Consider the following 22,814-nt stretch of genomic DNA (forward strand, 5'->3'; position numbering starts at 1 on the left):
TAAAAGACCTTAGAGCGCTAACTGTAAATATTGCTAAGGTTTGTGGGATGCAACTGGTGCCTAGAGATTTGCAGCACTGTTGTTACATATCTGACCGTAGAGCGGTGTTGGTGAAATTTAACTCTGCACAGGATAGAGATTCACTGATGCGTAATTACTCTAAAAAGGGCCGTATTCTTCTGAAGGAAGTAATTGAGAATTGCATTCTGGAGTCTCGAGTGTTTATAAATGATCACTTAATTAAGTCGACCTCCAAACTTATCTATGCCTGTAGAGATTTGCTTAAAAGGAAGCATATTAGAAAATTTAAGCTGCTTAACGGTGATCAGCCCTTGGTTGAAGTTCTTCTTCCTGATGGAACGAAAACTAGGTTCGAGCAGCAGGAACTTATTAATTTTGCCAATCGATCCCGAGATTCGCAGATGCGGAATGTATTGGATAATGAATGTGGGGCGGTGCAGTCTCCTGTTACATAGCCATGTGATGTATATTTATTATTGTTGATCTCATTTTTCTTAATTTTAATATTATTTTTCTTAAAACAATTATTTTTTTATTTTTTGAATTGGTATATTATTTATTGTTTAATTTGTTATTCTTTTATTATTATTATTTTGATATGCATTCGATGTTTAATCGAACTTTAATAATTATGCTCCCCAGTCTCTTATTTAATTTTTATGTGCCAATTCTGAACATTCATGTAAGCTTAATGCCCATTTGAACTGTCAGAGCATTCGTGTAGATTCAATAACAAATTGTTCCTGGCTATAAGGCTCTACGTAGTGACCGCATTGGCCGTGTAGGTGGCGGTGTTATGTTGTATGTATGTGACAGATTGTCATATAAGGTGGTTTTTAAATCGGATCATTATGGTGTATGCGAGTCTTTGTGCGTCGAGCTGTGTTTCGGTGCATATACGTTGCTTGTTGCCGTTGTAGCATTCATGAGGGTATTTTTGACTCATATGCAAATGTGTTTGTCTGTGGTGATTTTAATTGTAACTTATTTAAATCTTCGAAATCTACGTTGATGCGGGGCATATGTAGGTCTCTTGGGCTTTCTATTGTCCACAATTCCAAGCCTACGCACTTTGATCTTGCTCATAGTTGTTCCTCTTGCTACTCGTCATATTAACCCCAAAAATGATGAGTGGTTGAATTCTGATGTGGTGAAGTCAGCTCGTTCGATTCGAGATTTAGCTTACTTTGAATGGCGCAGAAGGCCTACTGATGACAATAGACGTATATACTGTATCTGCAGAAATCGTTGCAAAGCTGTTATGCGTAATGAAAGAAGAAAATATTATGAAAAGTTGTTCGGTCGTATGAACAGTAGCCAATTATGGAAGTCTCTTAGGTCCTTTGGTTGTCTGGATTGTGGTGATGATGTTCCTTTTATTGATGTTAATACTGTTAATGATTACTTTTGTAATGTGGGCAAATCTAATCCTGGTGTGAGTGTAGGAATTGATGGTGCCATTGTTCGAGAGTCATTTAGGTTTTACTGCGTGTTTTTGGAGGATGTTGAAAGTGCTCTCCGCAAAATTAAGTCTGGAGCTGTAGGCATTCCTATTAAATTTTTTAAGAGTGTTTTTCCATACATATCTGTTCACTTTTTGCATTTTGTTAATTATATTTTTATGACGTCATCCTTCCCACAAGCTTGGAAGGTGGCTCGTGTGGCGCCTGTTCCGAAGAAAGGGTCTTCATACAGTCAGTCTAACTTGCGTCCAATAAGTGTATTGCCGGCCATGTCAAATATAGTAGAGCATATTATTAAAGATGCTATTTTGGAGTTTCTTGATGATCACAAATGCCTGAGTAGTTCTCAGTATGGTTTTCAGCGTGGCTGCAGTACTACGGTGCACTTATTATCCCTTACTGATGTTATTAAGGCCTTTGATTCAATTGACCACGCGCTGCTTATTCGCAAGCTTAGAGTCAAATTTGGATTTTCCGTTTCGGCCTGTAGACTAATTTCGTCGTATCTGGAGTGTAGATCACAGTTTGTTGTGCACAAGGGTGTCCAATCTGATGTTGGTCTAATCCGGTGTGGAGTCCCACAGGCTTCTGTACTGGGCCCATTACTTTTTATTATGTTCATTAATGACATCATGGATTCTGTTACTGTTAGTGATTGTAGTCTCTTCTTGTATGCGGATGACATACATGTTTTCTTTAGGAGTGTGTTGATCTCGCCAGGGTGGAGAATCTGGCTAACACAACGTTGCAATCTCTCTCTATGTGGATCTCTTCCAATGGTCTTGATATAAACTGGGATAAGACTGAAGCTGGTTTGTTCAATTGTTGCTATGACGGTTCTATGCCTAATATTTGCGTTAGTTCCTTAATATTAATATTGTTGATGAAATGAAGTGCCTGGGTGTAATTATTGATGCCAAACTTAGTTTTTCGACTCACATTGATCTTCTGTTGTCTTGTGTGCGATTTCAGCTTAGGAGGCTTTATAGTGTCCAAGCATATTTGCCTCTTGGCGTTAGGGTGAAGGTGGCTATGTCGTTGTTGATGTCTCAGGTTAACTATTGTTGGAGGTTATTTCGGGCTCTAATTCTGGTCATTTGCATCGGCTCCAAAAGGTTGTTAACTCCATTGTTCGTTATGTATATGGTTTTGGTCGTGGTCATCATGTTTCCCAATTTGTTGTTAAATTTCTTGGCCTATCCTTTCATAATTATGTTGAATATCGTATCCTTTTGTGTTATTATAGAATTATGAGAAATGTTGATTTACCACTGTGTAGTAGGTTTGTGATGTGTAGATCCTCTCGGAGCCCTCAGTTTTTGTATCCGAGGTTTTCGTCTGCAATTTGTGAAAGATCATTTGTAGTTAGTCGTAAGATCGTGGAATCAGCTCCCTTTGAGCCTTCGTAAGTTTACCTCTTCCACTTTTGCGTATAGGAGGGAATTGTTTTGGCATTTGTCTCGTATTTGATGAAGTTGGCTTTGAAGAAATCGCTGATTACAGGTTGCATAATGTTACTTTGTGTTTTTTTTTTTTAAATTTTTGGCTGGGGAGCCATTTTTATTTAAGTTCGTTAGCATTTATGTTATAGATTTATACATATGGAATTTAATGTCTGTGGTTCTGATATTGCTCTTGGGCTCGAGCTTCCTTTCCCCTCCACTTTTCTTAGCGACAGTTAAGTAGAGTGCAGTGGATTGGGGTTCTTGTTTGGAATCTGTTATGTTAGGGGTTTGCATTAAATTTCATTATGTAGAATTTTTTTTACTGTTATGTAATTTTAATTTATTTAGATTATTCTTTGTTTGGATTTTTATTTTTTTTTATATATGTTAATATAAGTTATTGACCATGCTGGCTTTTTTATATTACATTGTATGAAATAAATGAAATGAAAAATGAAATGAATAGGAACCCAGCCACAAAACCAAAATCTGTTCCAAAAACCATTATAAATCAAAGTGAAATACTCTAGATCAGAATAAAATGTTGAAAACACAGTTCGTAATATTTAAGATAGAATTTTGATATTTTGCACATAGTTACTACTACTGATATGACTGTAATTTGGCATGCCATATCTTGGTGCGTAAAAGGATCTTCACAGGTAATTTCCAACAGGTCCACAGTTGGTATGAATATAACGCATACGTCTTTATATATGAAAATTTATCATTTGAAGGAAGATCGCTTTTATTGTGTATATATATTATGAGTAGGTTTTGGAAGTAGTACACATTTGTGCACGAAATTCTAAATTGTTCTAAATTTAGTACAAATTATATTTATTGCACGAATTGGCATAGAATATTGTAATTTGGTATAGGTGCGTAAAACTTCGATCATTAGGCTTAACATGAAAGAGAAAAACCAAATAGGATAATTTTGTTGTTAGGAATGGAATGTCTTTAAGTTTTCCTAATTACAGTACGATATTTGAAATTTTGATTTTTGATTTTTCATTTTCAAAATAGTAATGTTTAATCCTGATTATTGTTGTATAAAAACGATTTATTAGGGGAGAAACATGCAATATCAATAAACTTGATGGTACAATCGTTACAAAGCAACGGAGCATTCCAAGGGGGGAATATGAGATTTGATTAATTCTCGCTTTTTGAGAAAAAATAATGTTGAATGATATGGGATCGAATAAATTATTATTCCGGATATATAATATATCAATATAATTAAAATATTTAACGTACATGTAAATGTTACCAATGCTATTCTGGTCGACGTTCCTGCCAACTCTTTTGCACGAGCTGTGTCAAATTGATTTTGTATAATTGGTTCCACCACGTTCACTGGTACGTAAAATTGAAGAGAATACGAGAAAAATATTGCAACGGCCATAGCAATTCGTACCAATTGTGATAATCTGCAATAAGATATTAGAATTAAATTACATACAAATATTGTGAAAAGTTACCGTACATTTCATCCTGAGGCAAATTTAATGTAATACTGCCTTTAACGCCATCTCCGTATTTTAAATATCCAAAAAATCCAACAGCAGTATACAAACATGCGACAATCACCATACTAGTGTTTAAGACACCAGTCATACCGCCAAAATCTTCAGGAGTCTTCATGTTATTTTCCAATGGTAAGACTACTCCAATTCCTTCAAAAGCATATATGGCCGTTCCAAAATACAGTGGCAGAGTAGACCACGATGCTAAAGGTTTCACCGTATCTGTACTTGGCAAATCTTGTAACATGTAAAAAAATGAAATTGCCAAACCAGTAACAGTAAGTATAGCGGCAAATAGCGATACTGGAGTCAAATATTTGAGATTCTTTACCAAGTTTAAGGGTACCATCGGTATTAAAACTAACATTAAATAAATTCTTACATCCAGCTTTATCAAATAGTGGTCAATGACTTCTTTTACATTTAAAGCGACGAAAAGAAAGTAAACACAACAAAAACCAATTTGCGTAATAAACAAGAACGTTGCTATCATTTGCCTGAAAATAGAAAATAAAAAGAACTCATTAAAGTTCTTCTATTAAAAGTAATTTTATATTTAAAATAAATGTATGTATTATCTGCACTGATAGGAATTCCCATTGTGGTGGTGGTGGTGTTTGTTTATATATCTCTACATATTTACGATTTAAAGTTATATTCCGCAGTTTTCAGTGTGGTATCTGTTAATCTCTTTTTATAGAAGTTTTTTGGCAAGCAATCGTATGTGATCGTAGGGGTGGTATATTTGCCAAATGGTTCCGTGGATATTTTTCCGACATCTTCCAATATAATTATAATGGGTGATTTTAATTACAATCTATTCAATCATATAAAATAACAAAATTTTCAGGCTTTATCCTATCCGTAACAGTTTGCCTATACATGTCCATTTGCAAAATAATAGCACATCATTAATATACTACTTTCTGGTTAGTAAACCGCAATGTGTTTGCTTATAAAACTCAAGTTCAATTTCCTTTTTTCTCCTCTCATCACAGTTTTATTCCTATATCTGTTGATTTTTTACCTATTCTTCGGAATGATTGAATTGATGTTAAAAATTACAATAGTATTAAACTTGAAGATGTTGCTACTCATATTGATTATAATGAACTTCGTTCGATCTTTTTTTCGGAAGATATTGATTTACAATTATCGCAATTAACTAATGTCGTAAATGTTGCTCATAATTTTGTTCCAACATTTTGTGGATAAACTCCTACAAGATTCCAAAGAAAGAGATGCAGCATATAGTCAATACCTAAGTTTTTGTACCAATGATAATTGGAAAAAATATTGTCGCTTGAGAAACAGAGATAAGGCTATTATCAGAAAGGTTCGCGCTGAATGTGGAAAAAAGTTCGTGCATTGGGATATATTTTTTTCGAACGTTCCCACGCCTCACTTTCCCACCCCTGCCGACCGAGGGGGCGACGTCCCCTTTCGTAGGGATCGCGTACACACCATAATCCGCATCATGGTGGAATGTGAGAAGGGAAAGAAAACCAGCTACAGAATCTACTCCAAGAGCCAGTTTATTATTAAGTTGCACTACTCATTTAAAAATACAATTATATTAGATTTTATAAATTCAACATTCTTGCTAAAATCTACATTAGAGTACATAGAATTAAAATCAATACAAATTTTACTGAGTGGATCTCCCATAGAATAATTTGTGCGATGAAAATCTACATGTAATAGTTGATAATATGTACTAGATCGAAAAGTAACATTTATTCTAATAGATGAAATTAGGAAATCAGAGGATATATTACCATTTAATATTTTTAGCACCATCATAGTGTTCAACATAATACGTCTACTTTTTAATGTAGGTAACCGAATTAATTTTAACCTGCTAGTGTAAGAAGGCAACACAAAATCACTATTCCAATGTAAACCCCTCAGTGCAAAAAGTAAGAATTGTTTCTGCACTGATTCGATTTTATCGGAATATATTGCATATTGAGGATCCCATACAACAGAACCATATTCTAATATAGGTCTAACAAGAGACGTGTATAGTTGTTTTGTAATATAAGGATCCGAGAATTCTTTGGCCCACCGTTTTATAAAACTTAATACACCATATGCTTTATTTACCATGGAAATAACATGATTGCTAAAGTTTAACTTTGGATCCATAAAAAAAAATAAAACCGAACCGTTAATATTGTATTGCCTCATCAATGAAGAACTTCTAGAAAAACACATATGTTTACATTTGTTCAAATTTAAATCCATACAATTTAACCTGCACCACTGAAAAAGGTTATTTAAATCATTTTGGAGTAGAATGGATTGTTTCTCAGAATTATGGGTAATGAATAACTTGACATCATCTGCATACATTAACAATTTAGAATGTACTACAGAAGTTGGCAAATCATTTATAAACAATAGAAAAAGAACCGGCCCGAGGTGACTTCCTTGTGGAACACCTGAAGGTACGTTAGTCGATTTTGAGAGACATCCTTCAAACAAAACTAGCTGTGATCTATTTTGTAAGTAAGATGATATCCACTTGACTAAGTTTATACTGAAGCCATATTATCTAATTTATAAAATAAGAGTTCATGGTTAACCCTATCAAAAGCTTTACTAAAATCTGTATAAATGGTATCAGTTTGATTTCGCTGAACAAATCCCTTTAATACAATTGAAGAAAACTCTATAAGATTTGTTATAGTTGAAAGACCACTACGAAAGCCATGTTGATATGGACTTAAAATGGATTTAATTTTGTGAGAAATAACAGCAGTAACTAATTTTCAAACAATTTTGGGATATCACTATTGTACGAGATAATAATGATCTTTGTGAATGCGATGTTGAGCAGATTGCTAATACATTTTTAATTAACATTTATATTATCTGATAATGAAAATTCCTTCTCTTTCAAAAATATAAGCATTACTGATCTAATTCTGGCTATTAGTTCTAATAAAATCGATTCCGTAGGTTATGATGCTATCCCAATTAAGTCATTTTTCCTATCATTGCCCCTTATCTATTACACTTGATAAACTCAATAGTTACTACATCCAAATATCCTTTAGCCTAGAAACTAGGACGCGTTGTTTCAATACCAAGATAACCAATAACCATACTGCCTACCGTAGCCAATATGTCACAGTGAATGGAGTTTGCTCTACTTTTGGATTGGTCTCATCCGATCCTCAAGGATCGGTACTGGGCCCAACACTTTTTATTATTTATATTAATGATATTCACCCATATTCCGTATGTCATCGTCGACACAAAACGACATCGATGAGTGTCGTCTTTTGCAAATTGGTATTCCCTATGTCGTTGTCGACAGTTATCGATAACTATTGAAACATTTTTGGTATTCCGTAACAATGTGTGACGACGATGTCGAAGATTTCTTCGTTATTGTTTTACTTGACGACTTAAGTCTTGGAACATTTTTTTAAGAAAAAAAAGCATGACCGGACAAGAACAGGATACATCATTCTAGAATCTATTCAATACGTAATGCAAAATAAAGTGTAAATAAAGGAAAATATGTGAGATCTATATATAAATCTGAACCGATTTTGACCAATATCAATAGGACTCGTTTATGTGCCAAATAAAGTTTCATCCCAATTGGATAGAATTTTCCAAATTTCATCCCGTTCGGATCATAAAGGTGACATGTATCTTATTCAAAATAATAAATGGACGGAGGGATATACATAAATAAACTCAAAAAGTAATTCTATGTACATATATACTAAAAATAACTATGGGTCTATCTCGTTTCCTTTTGGATGTTGCAAACACATGTACCAAGACATAATGCCCTGTTCCACAGTGAGGCGAATGATACAAACACATTTTTACACAAAAATATCAAACAAAATAAACAGCTGACCATAATTTTGGAGATGTGTTTTTTTGTTTTACTGATATTATCGATAAATAGTCGACATCGTCGAATGAGTGTTACAGAATACCAAATCAGTGTCGAAGTGATGACGATGTCGATCCGAAGTGATGTCGACAAAGGAACGTCGTCGACAACGACTACGACTTACGGAATAGGGGTGATTATAACTGCCATGAATAATCAAATTTGTCAACTTTTGTTTATGCTGATGATATTTTTATTATTCAATTCTGACACTTCAGAAACCTCTATAACATCTCACCTTTATAATATTTTTAAAATAATAATAAACTTAAAGATAATCCTGCATTTTCAAATGTTATTCAAAACATTTCAATTGCAATTCGAGAATTTCATTTGTAATTCGAAATCTCAATTTGCAATTCATAACATTTCACTTGTAATTCGAGTATGTAATTAATAATTTACAACATTTCATTTGTAATTTTAAACTTTTCGCATGAAATTAAAAAAAAAAATACATTTGAAATTTAAAACATTTCATTCGTAATTCGAATATTTCAATTTGAATTTCGTAGAGTATCATTTGAAATTCAAAGAATCCAATTTGAAATTCATAACATTTCACTTGTAATTCATAAAATTTCAGTTGTAATTCATAACAATTCATTTCAAATTCATACATATTCCTTTTATGTAACCAATAATATTTTTCGAATTTAAAATTAAATGTTATGAAAAACAAATGGAATGTTATGTATTTCAAAACAAATGTTAAGAATTTCAAATGGAATTATTTAAATTTCAAATGAAATTTTATTAATTTCAAGTGGAATTTTATGAATTTCAAACGCAAATACTTGGAATTTCAAATGGAAGTTTATGAATTTCAAATGGAATTCCATGAATTTCGAAAGGTATTACAAATGAAATTCTCGAATTACAGCTGATATGTTGTGAATTGCAAATGGAATTCTCGAATTACATTTGATATGTTTTGAATAACATGTGAAAAAGGTGTAGAAGTTGTGACCTTCCCTAACCAAATATATTACTTAATGGTGTAGAAGTGGTATTTGTTGATTCCATCAAGTGTCTTGGTATTATACTCGACCATAATTTGAATTTTGACAAGCATATAACTACACCTTTTTCAAATGCTATTCCAAACATTTCAATTGCAATTCGAAAATTCAATTTGCAATTCATAACATTTCAGTTGTAATTCGAGTATTTTATCGGCAATTCACAACAATTCATTTGTAATTTTAAACTTTTCATATGTAATTCAAAAAATTCCATCTGAATTTTTAAGAATTTCATTTGTAATTTGTATATTTTTATTTGAAATTCATAAAATTTTACTTGTAAATCATAATATTTCAGTTGTAATTCGTAAAAATTCATTTCAAATTCTTAACATTTTATTTCAAATTCGAATAAAATAAATAAATTGAACAATAAGTGGGGTAGATTATTTTTATTTAGTGAAAAATAGTATTAAAAAACAAACTAACACACATATATATACACACATATATATATACATATATATATACATATATATATATACATATATATATACATATATACAGTGGTGGCCACAGAATTAAAACATTTACTGTGGTAAACATTTTTGATCAGCCCTCGATTCGTTTGAAGTATTTTTGAAAATTTTTTAATTCAGAACACTTCGATATACTGCACTTAAGAGATTTAGTGTGGAAATGGAAAATTATTTCATGCAATTTTTCCATAAATAACGGTTTTTATGAAAATACATCGACTTTGAAGTGGCCATATAATTAAAACATTGTGTAATTTTTTACTTTACTGCATTTTTTTTTTAATATTTTTTAAAAAAGCTCTTTAATTTAGTTAAATTATGTAAACTAAGCACCGATAAAATCATTTACTGATAAAAATTTTTGAAAAAAATCTGTAAAATCTATCAAATTGCCAAAAATTTGTACAGTACACCTTACATTCAGAAAATAACCCTTATTATAGAAAATAAAGGTCCGAATGCACCAGAAATTGCTAGAATTAGTAAAAAACAATAAATAATTCTCAAAATAAATAAATATTTGAAATAAAAACTTAAAAAATGGGAATTAACCTAAAGGAACGATTCAATTTCAATAGCCTTTACTGAAGAAGGCCGGAATATTTTTGCAGTATGTGAGGAAATATCGATTGATATTGGCATTTATTACATCAAATCGATTGTTCGAGTAGTACAGAATATATTTTATCAAAAAATATACCAGTCACAACAGAAAGAACAGAGATCAATGCCTATGTTGACGAGTAAAAGATTCCGCCACACAGCAGCATTTTTGATGCTCAACACAAGACTTTAAATATTTGTCAAATTGTAAAATTTTTCTTTCTTTTAGGCTAAAATAGATTAAATGGGCATTATTCTCTCCAAAAAATATTATTTTGGAAAAATATTGTCATGTTCAATAGATTTGAAGGGTCAAGAGTTAACCATCAAACATGCTGCTGTGTACCAGAAACGTTTTCTCGTCAACATAGGTGTTGATCTCTGTTCGTTCTGTTGTGACTGATAAATTTTTTGATTAAATATATTCTGTACTACTCGAACAATCGATTTGATATAATAAATACCAATATCAATCGATATTTTCTCACATACTGCAAAAATATTCCGGCCTTCTTCAGTAAAGGCTATTGAAATTGAATCGTTCCTTTAGGTTAATTCCCATTTTTTGAGTTTTTATTTCAAATATTTATTTATTTTGAGAATTATTTATTGTTTTTTACTAATTCTAGCAATTTCTGGTGCATTCGGACCTTTATTTTCTATAATAAAGGTGATTTTCTGAATGTTAGGTGTACTGTACAAATTGTTGGCAATTTTGATAGATTTTACAGATTTTTTTCAAAAATTTTTATCAGTAAATGATTTTATCGGTGCTTAGTTTACATAATTTAACTAAATTAAAGAGCTTTTTTAAAAAATATTAAAAAAAAAAATGCAGTAAAGTAAAAAATTACACAATGTTTTAATTATATGGCCACTTCAAAGTCGATGTATTTTCATAAAAACCGTTATTTATGGAAAAATTGCATGAAATAATTTTCCATTTCCACACTAAATCTCTTAAGTGCAGTATATCGAAGTGTTCTGAATTAAAAAATTTTCAAAAATACTTCAAACGAATCGAGGGCTGATCAAAAAATGTTTACCACAGTAAATGTTTTAATTCTGTGGCCACCACTGTATATATATACATGACAAATTCATAAAAGATATATATATGCGGTTTTTAAAAGAATGAATAAAAATCAACATTAAGGTTTGTCAATAATCTATATAAATTAAATTTAAATACATACATTAAAGTTCATGATACAAAAAAGTATAAAGTATTTAAAATTATAAAGTATATTACATTAATATGTACATACATTATTACCCACCTTTATGTGTTACACATATTTTGCGTGTTTCTCATAACATTTTTCCAATTTAAAATGAAATGTTATTAATTTCAAATCAAATATTACGATTTTCAATTGAATTTATTTGGAAGTTGGATGGAATTTTATGAATTTCAAATGGAATTTTAGTAATTTCCAATGGAATTTTACGAATTTCAAATGGAATTCTGTAAATTTCAAATGGAATTCTGCGAATTTCGAAAGGTGTTCTATGAATTACAAATGAAATTCTCGAATTACAACTGAAATGTTATGAATTGCAAATGGAATTCTCGAATTGCAAATTGTATGTTATGAATAACAAATGGAATTCTCGAATTACATTTGAAATGTTTTGAATAACATGTGAAAAAGGTGTACTCTGTCTAACAGGACTTGTCTTACTTTAAGAAGACTTCATTGTCAAAAGTCATATACTCCTAGAATAGTTTGAAAGCGTATGGAATATTCATTACTCATGAGTCTGATTTATTATGGTATAGAGGTTTACACAGGTACTTGGTGTTATAATATTGATAAATTGGAAAGAATTTTTCGTAAAACTATCCGAGGAGCTCTGGAATTTACACATGAGTTTTTAGGCTGTAATTTCAGAGATTACATTAAGCAACGAATTATATTATATTTTTACAAAATCATAAAGTTGCAGCAACCTAAATTGTTAGTTGATAATTTTTGTTTTATTCATTCTGCGAGAAATGTTCAAATTAACATTCCACTTATACGTTCCTCTATATATGAACACTCTTATATACAATACATGTATAATAGGCTTGATATTGAATTCAATAAAAAAATATTCATGAAAATTGTTGGTATACACCTTTTTCAAATGATATTCAAAACATTTCAATTGCAATTCGAGTATTTCATTTGTAATTCGAGAACTCAATTTGCAATTCATAACATTTCACTTGTAATTCGAGTATGTAATTAGTAATTCACAACATTTTATTTGTAATTTTAAACTTTTCATATGAAATTCAATGAAATCCGTTTAAAATTCAAAGAATTCAACTTTAAATTTATAACAATTCACTTATAATTCATAATATTTCAGTTGTAATTCGTAACAAATAATAAAAATAAACATACATGTTATGAAAAACAAATGAAATGATATGTATTTCAAAACAAATGTTAAGAATTTCAAATGGAATTATTTGAATTTCAAATGGAATTTTATGAATTTCAAATGGAATTCTTTGAATTTCAAATGGAAGTTTATGAATTTCTAATGAAATTCTATGAATTTCCAAAGGTATTTTATGAATTGCAAGTGAAATTCTCGAATTACAGCTGATATGTTATGAATTGCAAATGGAATTCTCGAATTGCAAACTGTATGTTGTGAATTACAAATGGAATTCTCGAATTACATTTGATATGTTTTGAATAACATGGGAAAAAGGTGTATATATCCTCCCATATACCGGTCTGGATCGCTACATTGGAAGTTTTTGCAGACATTTCAAAATTATAAAAAAAGGTATAACGATCTTTGTTTCGCTGAATTTAATTTATTATATGCGTTGTAATTAATAACACATCAAACGTTTGCCTTTGCCCTTTTTTAATAATTGAATTAAAAAAAATGAGTAAAAACACATATGTATTAGTTAGACGTCAAGAGCCCGAATGGTCGTCATTTACGATTCGGAGTTAACTAACCCTTTCAGTGTTTTTGTCGAATATATTCAACATTTAAAATGACTCTCTTTCTTTTCGATTTTTCTGAATAGCCACAATTTAAGGGTACCGCCCCATTTGCGGTATTTTGAAGGTCCTTGCTTCATTATCCAACCGAGGCACGTGTAATTTCGCATATCGAGTTTTCAGAAGATAGAATAGCTCCTCGCATATTAAATGCGCCCATGTTTCGAACTAGTCCTCATTAAAAGGTCCCACTTTTTTATGGTGGTTCACATAACCCGACATTGAATATTTTTATTTAAAAATAATTATCGACTTCAAAAATGATTACAGCTAAACGTATATTTTTGTTAAAGAAAACAAGAAAAACACATAACTTCTTTATATTCGAGAAAAAGAAAGTGTTTGACTATTTTGCAAAAACGTTCGACTATTGGCTAAAAAAATTACAAATCACACTTATAAAGGACCCATACACTAATCGGGTGAATTTCATTCATTTTCAAACTTGACAGTAAATAATTTTGAGTATACATACATATATTAGAATTACGGCTTTTTTTTGAATAATCATTTGCCACACCCTACACCTTTTTCAAATGTTATTCAAAACATTTCAATTGCAATTCGAGAATTTCATTTGTAATTCGAAAACTCAATTTGCAATTCATTACATTTCACTTGTAATTCGAGTATGTAATTTGTAATTCACAACATTTCATTTGTAATTTTAAACTTTTCGTATGAAATTCAAAAAATTACATTTGAAATTTAAAAAATTTCATTCGTAATTCGAATATTTCAATTTGAATTTCGTAGAGTTTCATTTGAAATTGAAAGAAATCCATTTGAAATTCAAAGAATCCAATTTGAAATTCATTACATTTCACTTGTAATTCATAAAATTTCAGTTGTAATTCATAACAATTCATTTCAAATTCATACAAATTCCTTTTGTGTTACCAATAATATTTTTCGAATTTAAAATTAAATGTTATGAAAAACAAATGAAATGTTATGTATTTCAAATCAAATGTTAAAATTTTCAAATGAAATTATATAAATTTAAAATGGATTTTATAAATTTCAAATGGAATTTTATGAATTTCAAATGCAATATTTGGAATTTCAAATGGAAGATTATAAATTTCAAATGGAATTCTATGAATTTCGAAAGGTATTCTAGGAATTACAAATGAAATTCTCGAATTACAGCTGATATGTTGTGAATTGCAAATGGAATTCTCGAATTGCAAATTATATGTTGTGAATTACAAATGGAATTCTCGAATTGCATTTGATATGTTTTGAATAACATGTGAAAAGGGTGTAGTCAATCACACACCTATACAAAAGTTAATATAAGTTTTTGGCCATATTGGCTTTTTTATATTACAATGAAGTAAATTAATAAATGAAATAAAAGGGTTCATCGGCAAGATGTATAGTGTCCCTGCAAGCATTTGGAAGTGAGTTTCTAACTCGATCTTCAAATAATTATCTACTTCGACACTTATTTTTTGTAAAAGGGTGATACTTCGTAATTTTACAATAACAAATGAATTGTTGTCCAATTTCGATCGTCTGTAGTTACTACTTAGAAGATGGAAATTCGATAGATTCATAATTTAACTGTCGTTCTATAAATATTTGTCATCGAATAAAAATTTGTGGATGATACTACACTTTCATTATAAAAAATCTTCGGCCTGAAAGCTTTTTCATTGCTGTATCAAATAATATAGAGAGACACGGAAAAATATAATTCACGTGTAAAGTAGATTTAAAGTCATGGATGTATAACTCTTTGGTTATAAGTACATGTAAAGAAGTATCATTTGGCACATTCATCATTCAATGCAAACATGAGCTCTACATCAAAAAAGGCAATTGAATTGAGAAGCAAGAGAATGCAACAAAGTCAACAGAATGCAACATCCACCACAAAAGGTAATGCGTATTGAGCAAATTAGAACATGACAGTTCGGAAAATAGTGAAAGTGAATATGACGGCGAAGATAAAACTGAATGCACAACTTAGAAAAAATTAATCTTTTTCGAAAATATTATCGGAATGGGCAATCCAAAATTTTGTAAATTATAACGCATAATAAGCTCTTGGTATGTTAAGAGAAGAAGGAATCAATGTACATAAAGACTGCAGGACATTAAAAGGAACTTCAAACGAAGTATACATTCGTAGTATACTCATTATGGGTTAAGAGACTGCCATAATGCCCACTTCCTTAGAAAAAGAATTGCAATTTTTGTAATCGCTGCCATTTTATTTTTTCGACGATTTTAAAAATGTTGATGCCAAACTTCTAATAGAATATGAAGTTCGGGAACAATTGGTAATAATAAGCTGTTATAAGTGATCAAATAGCAATTGAAATGACATGGCGTGGAACTATACAAAAACCCAGTTTTCAGCGATTTACTACATATAGTATAATAAGAGCCTAGTCAGCTTACTTTTGTGTTAATTTGAAATTAAAACATTAATTTTTACAGATATGTGCCATCTAAAATTTTCCCAGACGTCGTAGTTGGAACTAAACAAAGTTTGTCAACAACATTTTTGTTTGGCGTTAAATGTTGACATTTTTTTTTTTTTGCAAAATATAGGTCATTCATTATTGTTATTGCAGTTACTCATTATTCATTTATTTTACTTTGGGTATCAAAAACTCCCTACCAAGCGATAACGTATTTTAACAAATACGGTTATTGAAGAAATGAAACACGCATTCGTCACATCTTAAACGTATCTTCTTAGTGAAAGTTGAAAGTAACTAAGGCGATAATATTTAAGTTAACAAAACAGTGTCATTTTGGAGTGTCGCTTTATTAACTTCAAATTGTGACGAAGGAGATACTTTGTATAGGTAACGAGTACGTGGTTCATTTCTTCCAAAACGGTATAACTTATTTGTTAAAAATACGTTATCGCCTACGATTGTTTTCATCGCCTGGTAGTAACTTTTTGGATATGTTTTGGATAGAAAATGCCTGCTGGGGTATAGTGTATACACTATACATCCCGTATGCATCAGATACAACAACCAATATTTTACAAAAACAACATTGTTGTTATAGAAATTAAATTGTCATGCTGACAATAAGTTTTTGACAAAAATAAACAAAAACAATTATTAATTTATTTTTGTCAAGAACTATTCTTTGAGGAATAATTAATGAATTTGTGTATTCTTGGGTTATTGGCGGTTTTAGGTCAGTAAAAAATAAAGTTTAAAACCAGGTCGCGATTTATTTTAAGTTTCCCACATGCAGCCCATGGCTCTTGTGATGTTGTTTATATTGTGAATTACAATCTATTTTTCTATCGAGTAGTGTCTTTCAATTTTCTTGCCTTCTTAAATAAAATTGAAAGACATAAATCCCCGGCCAAAGACTATATCATGGAAATTGTGTTGACCGTATAAATCTTTCCATAGGCGTATTTAACCTTCGCCGAGAATTGTGACAAGCACCAAGGGACCGATTCCAATATAGGCTAACATAATCTCCTCGAGTATCAGAATTTGAGTATCATATATTTATGGACAGATTTCCACACATAACATAACATATGTGGACCATTCGGCGAACGGGGTTATAACTGCTTTAAGCCTTTCCGTCCGTCTCGTGAATGTAGTTTTCTTGAATTTTTGTTATTAAAAAACCTAAATTTAAAGACAATTTTTGAAATCGAAATGTAATATTGAAAATGTTTTTTTAAAACCATATGATTGTCACTTACACCTTATTAAATACACCTTGGAATAACCTATATCCCAAACGTATAAAATATGTTGTTGACAAACTTTGTTTAGGTCCAACAACGACGTCTGGGGAAATTTTAGATGGCACATATCTGTAAAAATTAATGTTTTAAAAATGTCAAATTAACACAAAAGTAAGCTGACTTGCCTCTTATTATACTATATGTAGTAAACCGCTGAAAACTGGGGTTTTGTTCCACGCCATATCATTTCAACTGCTATTTGACCACTTACAACAGCTTTAATTGATAATTTAACAAATAATGGCATTTCTTTTCCCCCAACACGATTTATAAATATTTTCTGTAATAAATTTGTATCTGAACGGTGGCAGAAATTATGATAAAAGTTCTATATTATTACCAATTGTTCCCGAACTTCATCTTCTATTAGAAGTTTGGCATCAAAATATTTCAAATCGTCGAATACATAAAATGGCAACAATTGCAATTCTTTTTCTATGGAAGTGGGCATTATGACAGTCTTTTAATGAGTATATGATCCCCCTAAAATACTACGAATGTATACTTCGTTTGGAATTCCTTTTAATGCACATTGATTCCTTCTTCTCTTAACATGACCAAGAGCTTATTATACGTTATGATTTACATAATTTTTGATTGCCCATTCCGATAATTTTTTTCGAAAAAGATTCTTTTTTAACTTGTGCATTCAGTTTTATCTTCGCCGTCATATTCACTATTTTCCGAACTGCCATTCACATTAAAATCATCAAGTTCAAAAACACTTATATCGTTGCCTTCTGATGTTCTAATTTGCTCAATACGAATTACCTTTTACGGTGGATGTTGCATTCTGTTGACTTTGGGAAAAAGGTTGAAAACAATCCAGATGCCTCCCTCTTGCTTCCCAATTCAATTGCCTTTTTTGATGTAGAGCTCATTTTTGCTTTGAATGTACTTGTACTTATAACCAAAGAGTTATGACCTTATGTCTATATTTTTCCGCGCCTCTCTATATTATTTGATACAGCAATGAAAACGGTTTCAGGTCGAAGATTTTTTATAACGAAAATGTAGTATTATCCACAAATTTTTACTCGATGACAAATATTTATAGAACGACAGTTATATTATGAAAATATCGAATTTCCATCTTTTTTCATTTAACTAAGTAGTTACTACAGACGATCGAAATTGGATAACAATTCATTTGTTATTGTAAAATTACGAATTATCACCCTTTTACAAAAAATAAGTGTCGAAGTAGATAATTATTTGAGGATGGAGTTAGAAACTCACTTCCAAATGCTTGCTGGGATCATGCCATACAGCATTTATCATAGTATGTGTTATTTTTTGAAAGTTTATTTATGTATGTGTGACCCACACAATGCATGAAGAAAATCAAAATAGTTTTGATTTTGAAAATGAAACCCTATCAATCTGGTGAATAATATTCATTTTGAAAGTTGTCAGTAAATAATTTTTGTATACAAAAATAATAAAATTGTGACGGAATAAAAAACAACTGAATTTACGACTCAAAATGCAACTTTTGGGACAAAAATCGATTTTTTGGAATAGTGATTGAAGAGTTTGCCATACACTAGTCAATCTCACATATACAGAAAGGGGTTCATCGGCATGACGGCATGATTTAAGGGTCCCATACACTATAAACCATACCGTCATGTCGATGAATCCCTTTGTGTATATGTGAGATTGACTAGTTTGCCATACACTAGTCAATCTCACATATACAGAAAGGGGTTCATCGGCATGACGGCATGATTTAAGGGTCCCATACACTATAAACCATACCGTCATGTCGATGAACCCCTTTGTGTATATGTGAGATTGACTAGTTTGCCATACACTCTTCAATCACTATTCCAAAAAATCGATTTTTGTCCCAAAAATTGCATTTTGAGTCGTAAATTAATTTTTTTATTCCGTCACAATTCTATTATTTTTGTACACAAAATGATTTACTGACAACTTTCAAAATGAATATTATTCATCAGATTGATAGGGATTCATTTTCAAAATCAAAACTATTTAGATTTTCTTCATGCTTTGTGTGTGTCACACATACATAAATATACATATTAACAATAATTAGATATATATAATAACAATTGTGTTTGCCCTTAACCCACTTTTTACCCTCCAAATGTTTCGGAATTTTTGAAAGAAGCTCCCATTTTAGGAGTACTATTAGTTATAACGAAAAATGTTGCTTATTTAAAAATGTTTCAAATGCTTCAAAATAGTAATTTTCACCTAAAAACTTAAGTTTTTTCTAAAAAAAAAATCGGCGCTTAATGGGTTAATAAAAATAAAAATTGCCAAATTTTTTCTTAAAATAATTAAAATTGTCCATCTAAATCTATTCTTATCAAAAATATCGATAAACATACAGTAAAACATCTACTTTTATTTTCTGCGCGCTATATCTGCATTTTTTCCCACTGTGCGGTGTCTATTACCGTTATAACGATATACGCATATTACATGTACAGAAATTTTGAGGTGTGTTCACTATTGATGACATAACTCTGCATCCACGCGGAATTTTAGAAGTTTATATATCCTATTTTACTTTCAGGACACGTCATGACATACTGTGTAAATCTCATTAACATCTGTTCAGCGGTTTTTGCGTCTATTGGTGTTCACGGATAAGTGAACAGTTTTAGTTGCATAGATGAGATAAAATACAAAACATAATTTTGTGAATGTACAGTCCACAAAAAATAACATGCACATTTAAAGAAGAGGTCTCCGTCGTGGAGGTCACTAAAAGATAACAATTGTCACATGGGGGAATGTTTGAGTTAGATTACGGATGGGAATCTAAACTACAGACTGATAAGCATGTTAGCGTGTTGCATGCAACGTGGGAGATAACTCGGTGTGAGTGTGTGACCTCCCCATAAGATTATGGCAGGCATGGTACATACGCATGGGCACACATCTTATCTCATATTATGTTTCTCTCTCTTATGTACTAGAATATTAGGTTAAGATTTATTTGTGTTCGTAGTTCTTAAGAAAAAATATTAAATAAAGAAAGTCAGTGTAGCACAAACAACCAACCGAACAACTCATTCTCATTCTCTCCGCGAAACATTTGGTCCTTCGAGTCTATTTTTTTTTTTAAAGAACCAGTGACAAAATAATAAAATAGAAAAATGGGAAAAATTGAAAATACCTTCGAGCAACAAAGAGATATCTACTACAAGTTTGTAGAAATTAGAAACCAGCTAAGCGAGCCTATTCGCAGTTGTAAATTGCCGGGAATAGAAATAAATGTACGCGATAAATATAGTGCATTTGAGAAAAACCACGCGTTTCTGATGGCGCAGTCAGTTAGACGAGGAGATTATTTTGAGAAAAACATTTTTGAGGAAACTCAAAAATTGGTGGAAGACATTAAAACATTGATCCATAAGCATAGAAATGCGGAAGCAGAAGCATCAGAAATGCAGTTCGGAGGAGAAAGCATTAGTCTGGAGGAAGCTGACGCAGAGCTTAAACCAATAGCGGTGGAGATCGAAAGCAGGGAGCATCATTTACGCAGCAGAGAAGAAGAGGCAGTGGAAGTACGAGGCAGTACACTGCAAGTCTTCAGGATGCCGAGTCAAAAGGAGACTGCGGTGAGGAAAATGGCGGTGACGGCGAGTAGAAAGGTCGGGGAAGCTTCTAATCTGAACATTGCGGCTGCAGAGAGGAGCGAGGAGGCTATGGATTCCCTCACCCTAGGCGATGAGCCAAACCTTAACTCGGCACCGACCGAAAATCAACTAGAGACAAGAGCTCTACTAGAAAATATAGATGCAGTGATGGGAATGATCCACAACATACAGACAATAGAGGATCTGGGGTCCGCAGTTAGGTATGTTGGAGACCTGGTGGATACCGCAGAACGGGAAGTGAGGAAAAATCCAGTCGTTACTGCACGATGGCTGCAGGTTTTGCAGAAGCAATCAGAAATAAAGAAAACCATCCTACAACTTCAACCAAAAGACACAGACAGGGTGGATCACCCCACAGCATAATACACAAAAAGGAGATTGAAGTGCCTCCATTCAGTGGGGAGATAAGCGAATGGGAGTCATTTTATGACATTTTTAAAAGCCTAGTGCACGATGAACCATGCTACACTAACGTGTAGAGAATGTATAGGCTAAAGACAGCAGTAAAAGGAGAGGCAAGCCGTATTATACAACATCTGAGAACGCAGGATAACGCGTACGAGGAAGCAATGAATTTCCTAAAGGAAAGGTACGAGAATCGGAGAGTACTGTTTAATAAATTGGTTGACTGCATTTTGGACCAGCCAATTATGGACAGTGAATCGGCAGCCAGCGTGAAGAAAATGCTAGATACAACTAAAAACAGCGTTCTGGGCCTTCGATCAATGAAGATACCCTTGGAGAACACAACAGCATTTTTGGCAAGAGTGATCTTGAGAAAATTTGATAAGAATGGATCCAGGTTGTACGAACAACAAATCGGGAAGCCAAGAGAGATCCAGAAGTTAGAGGATGTGTTCCAGTTCTTGGAGCAACAATATTTGGCGTTGGAAGCAGCAGGTCAATCTTTCGATACAAATAGAGCCATAAAATTCGAGAAAAGATTCAGCCAATCGCAAGAGTCTTGCCATGTTTGCAATCGAATAGGACACAAAATGGTAGATTGTCGAGCGTTCTTAGCAATGACATCAGCGGAAAGGATTGCTAAGGCCAATGAACTGCGAGTTTGCTGTAGTTGCCTTAATCACAAGATGGACAGCAGATGTCTCAGTAACAGACGGTGTCAAACATGCAGTGGAAGACATCATACATTACTGCACGTTGATGAGCAAAAGAAGTACAAAAATACTGGGATGAAGAAGGAAGCAAGCGCTACGAAAGCAACGATGATGACGCAGGAAAGTACTTCGACTGTACTACTCGCTACAGCGCAAGTGAAGGTACGCTCGATGGCCGGAGAGGATGTAACGATGAGGGCGATTATCGACCAAGGGTCGCAGGTAACATCGATATCAGAGGAAGCTGCTCAGATTCTTGGACTTCCACGGATCAAAAATAATACCATTATTCATGGACTGGGCAGCACGCCAGTGGGAGTATCCAGACATAAAGTTAAGATAGAAGTGAAGCCTCGATTTCTAAGCAACGAAATCTTTCGCACAGAGGCATTCGTGCTAACATCAGTGATGAGTGCTCAACCAGAGGAATCATTCGAGGCCAATGTAGAAGAATGGGACAATTATACATTGGCAGATCCGTTGTTTAACAAGTCAGACAGAGTGGACTTGATCATCATCCGAGCTAATGGAAGAAGGTCAGAGAAAAGATAATGGACCTTTTGCCCAGAAAACTAAATTAGGTTGGATTTTATCCGGCAAGGTACAGCTGAAAAACAAGTCCCGAAGATATCATTCAGCCGTGACTAATTTGGAAAGATTTTGGGAGATCGAGGAGGTAGAAACGCCAGCAAGTCCGGCGGTGGAAGATGACTGGTGTATGCAGATGTATGACGAATCGACAGCAGTAGAAGATGATGGACGAATAGTGGTGTCATTGCCGTTGAAAGAAGATAAATCACTCGGCG

General features: G+C 32.3%; 1 protein-coding gene across 1 annotated transcript; it reads right to left on the reverse strand.

Annotated features, from left to right (window-relative positions):
- Positions 1-4,192: 4,192 nt before the first annotated feature.
- Positions 4,193-4,971, reverse strand: LOC133323675 (proton-coupled amino acid transporter-like protein CG1139; the record flags this gene model as incomplete). The annotated part of the gene is made up of 2 exons (XM_061532594.1): positions 4,422-4,971; positions 4,193-4,365 (listed from the first exon to the last, which is right to left on the reverse strand). Coding segments are annotated over exons 1-2 (706 nt in total), but the record flags the coding sequence as incomplete, so codon positions are not given.
- Between the last annotated feature and the right edge of the window lie 17,843 nt (positions 4,972-22,814).

This window comes from Musca vetustissima, unplaced genomic scaffold, assembly GCF_032173495.1.
Source record: "Musca vetustissima isolate MV318-11 ecotype Yass unplaced genomic scaffold, APGP_CSIRO_Mvet_v1 utg287647, whole genome shotgun sequence".
Classification (NCBI taxonomy): Eukaryota; Metazoa; Arthropoda; class Insecta; order Diptera; family Muscidae; genus Musca; species Musca vetustissima.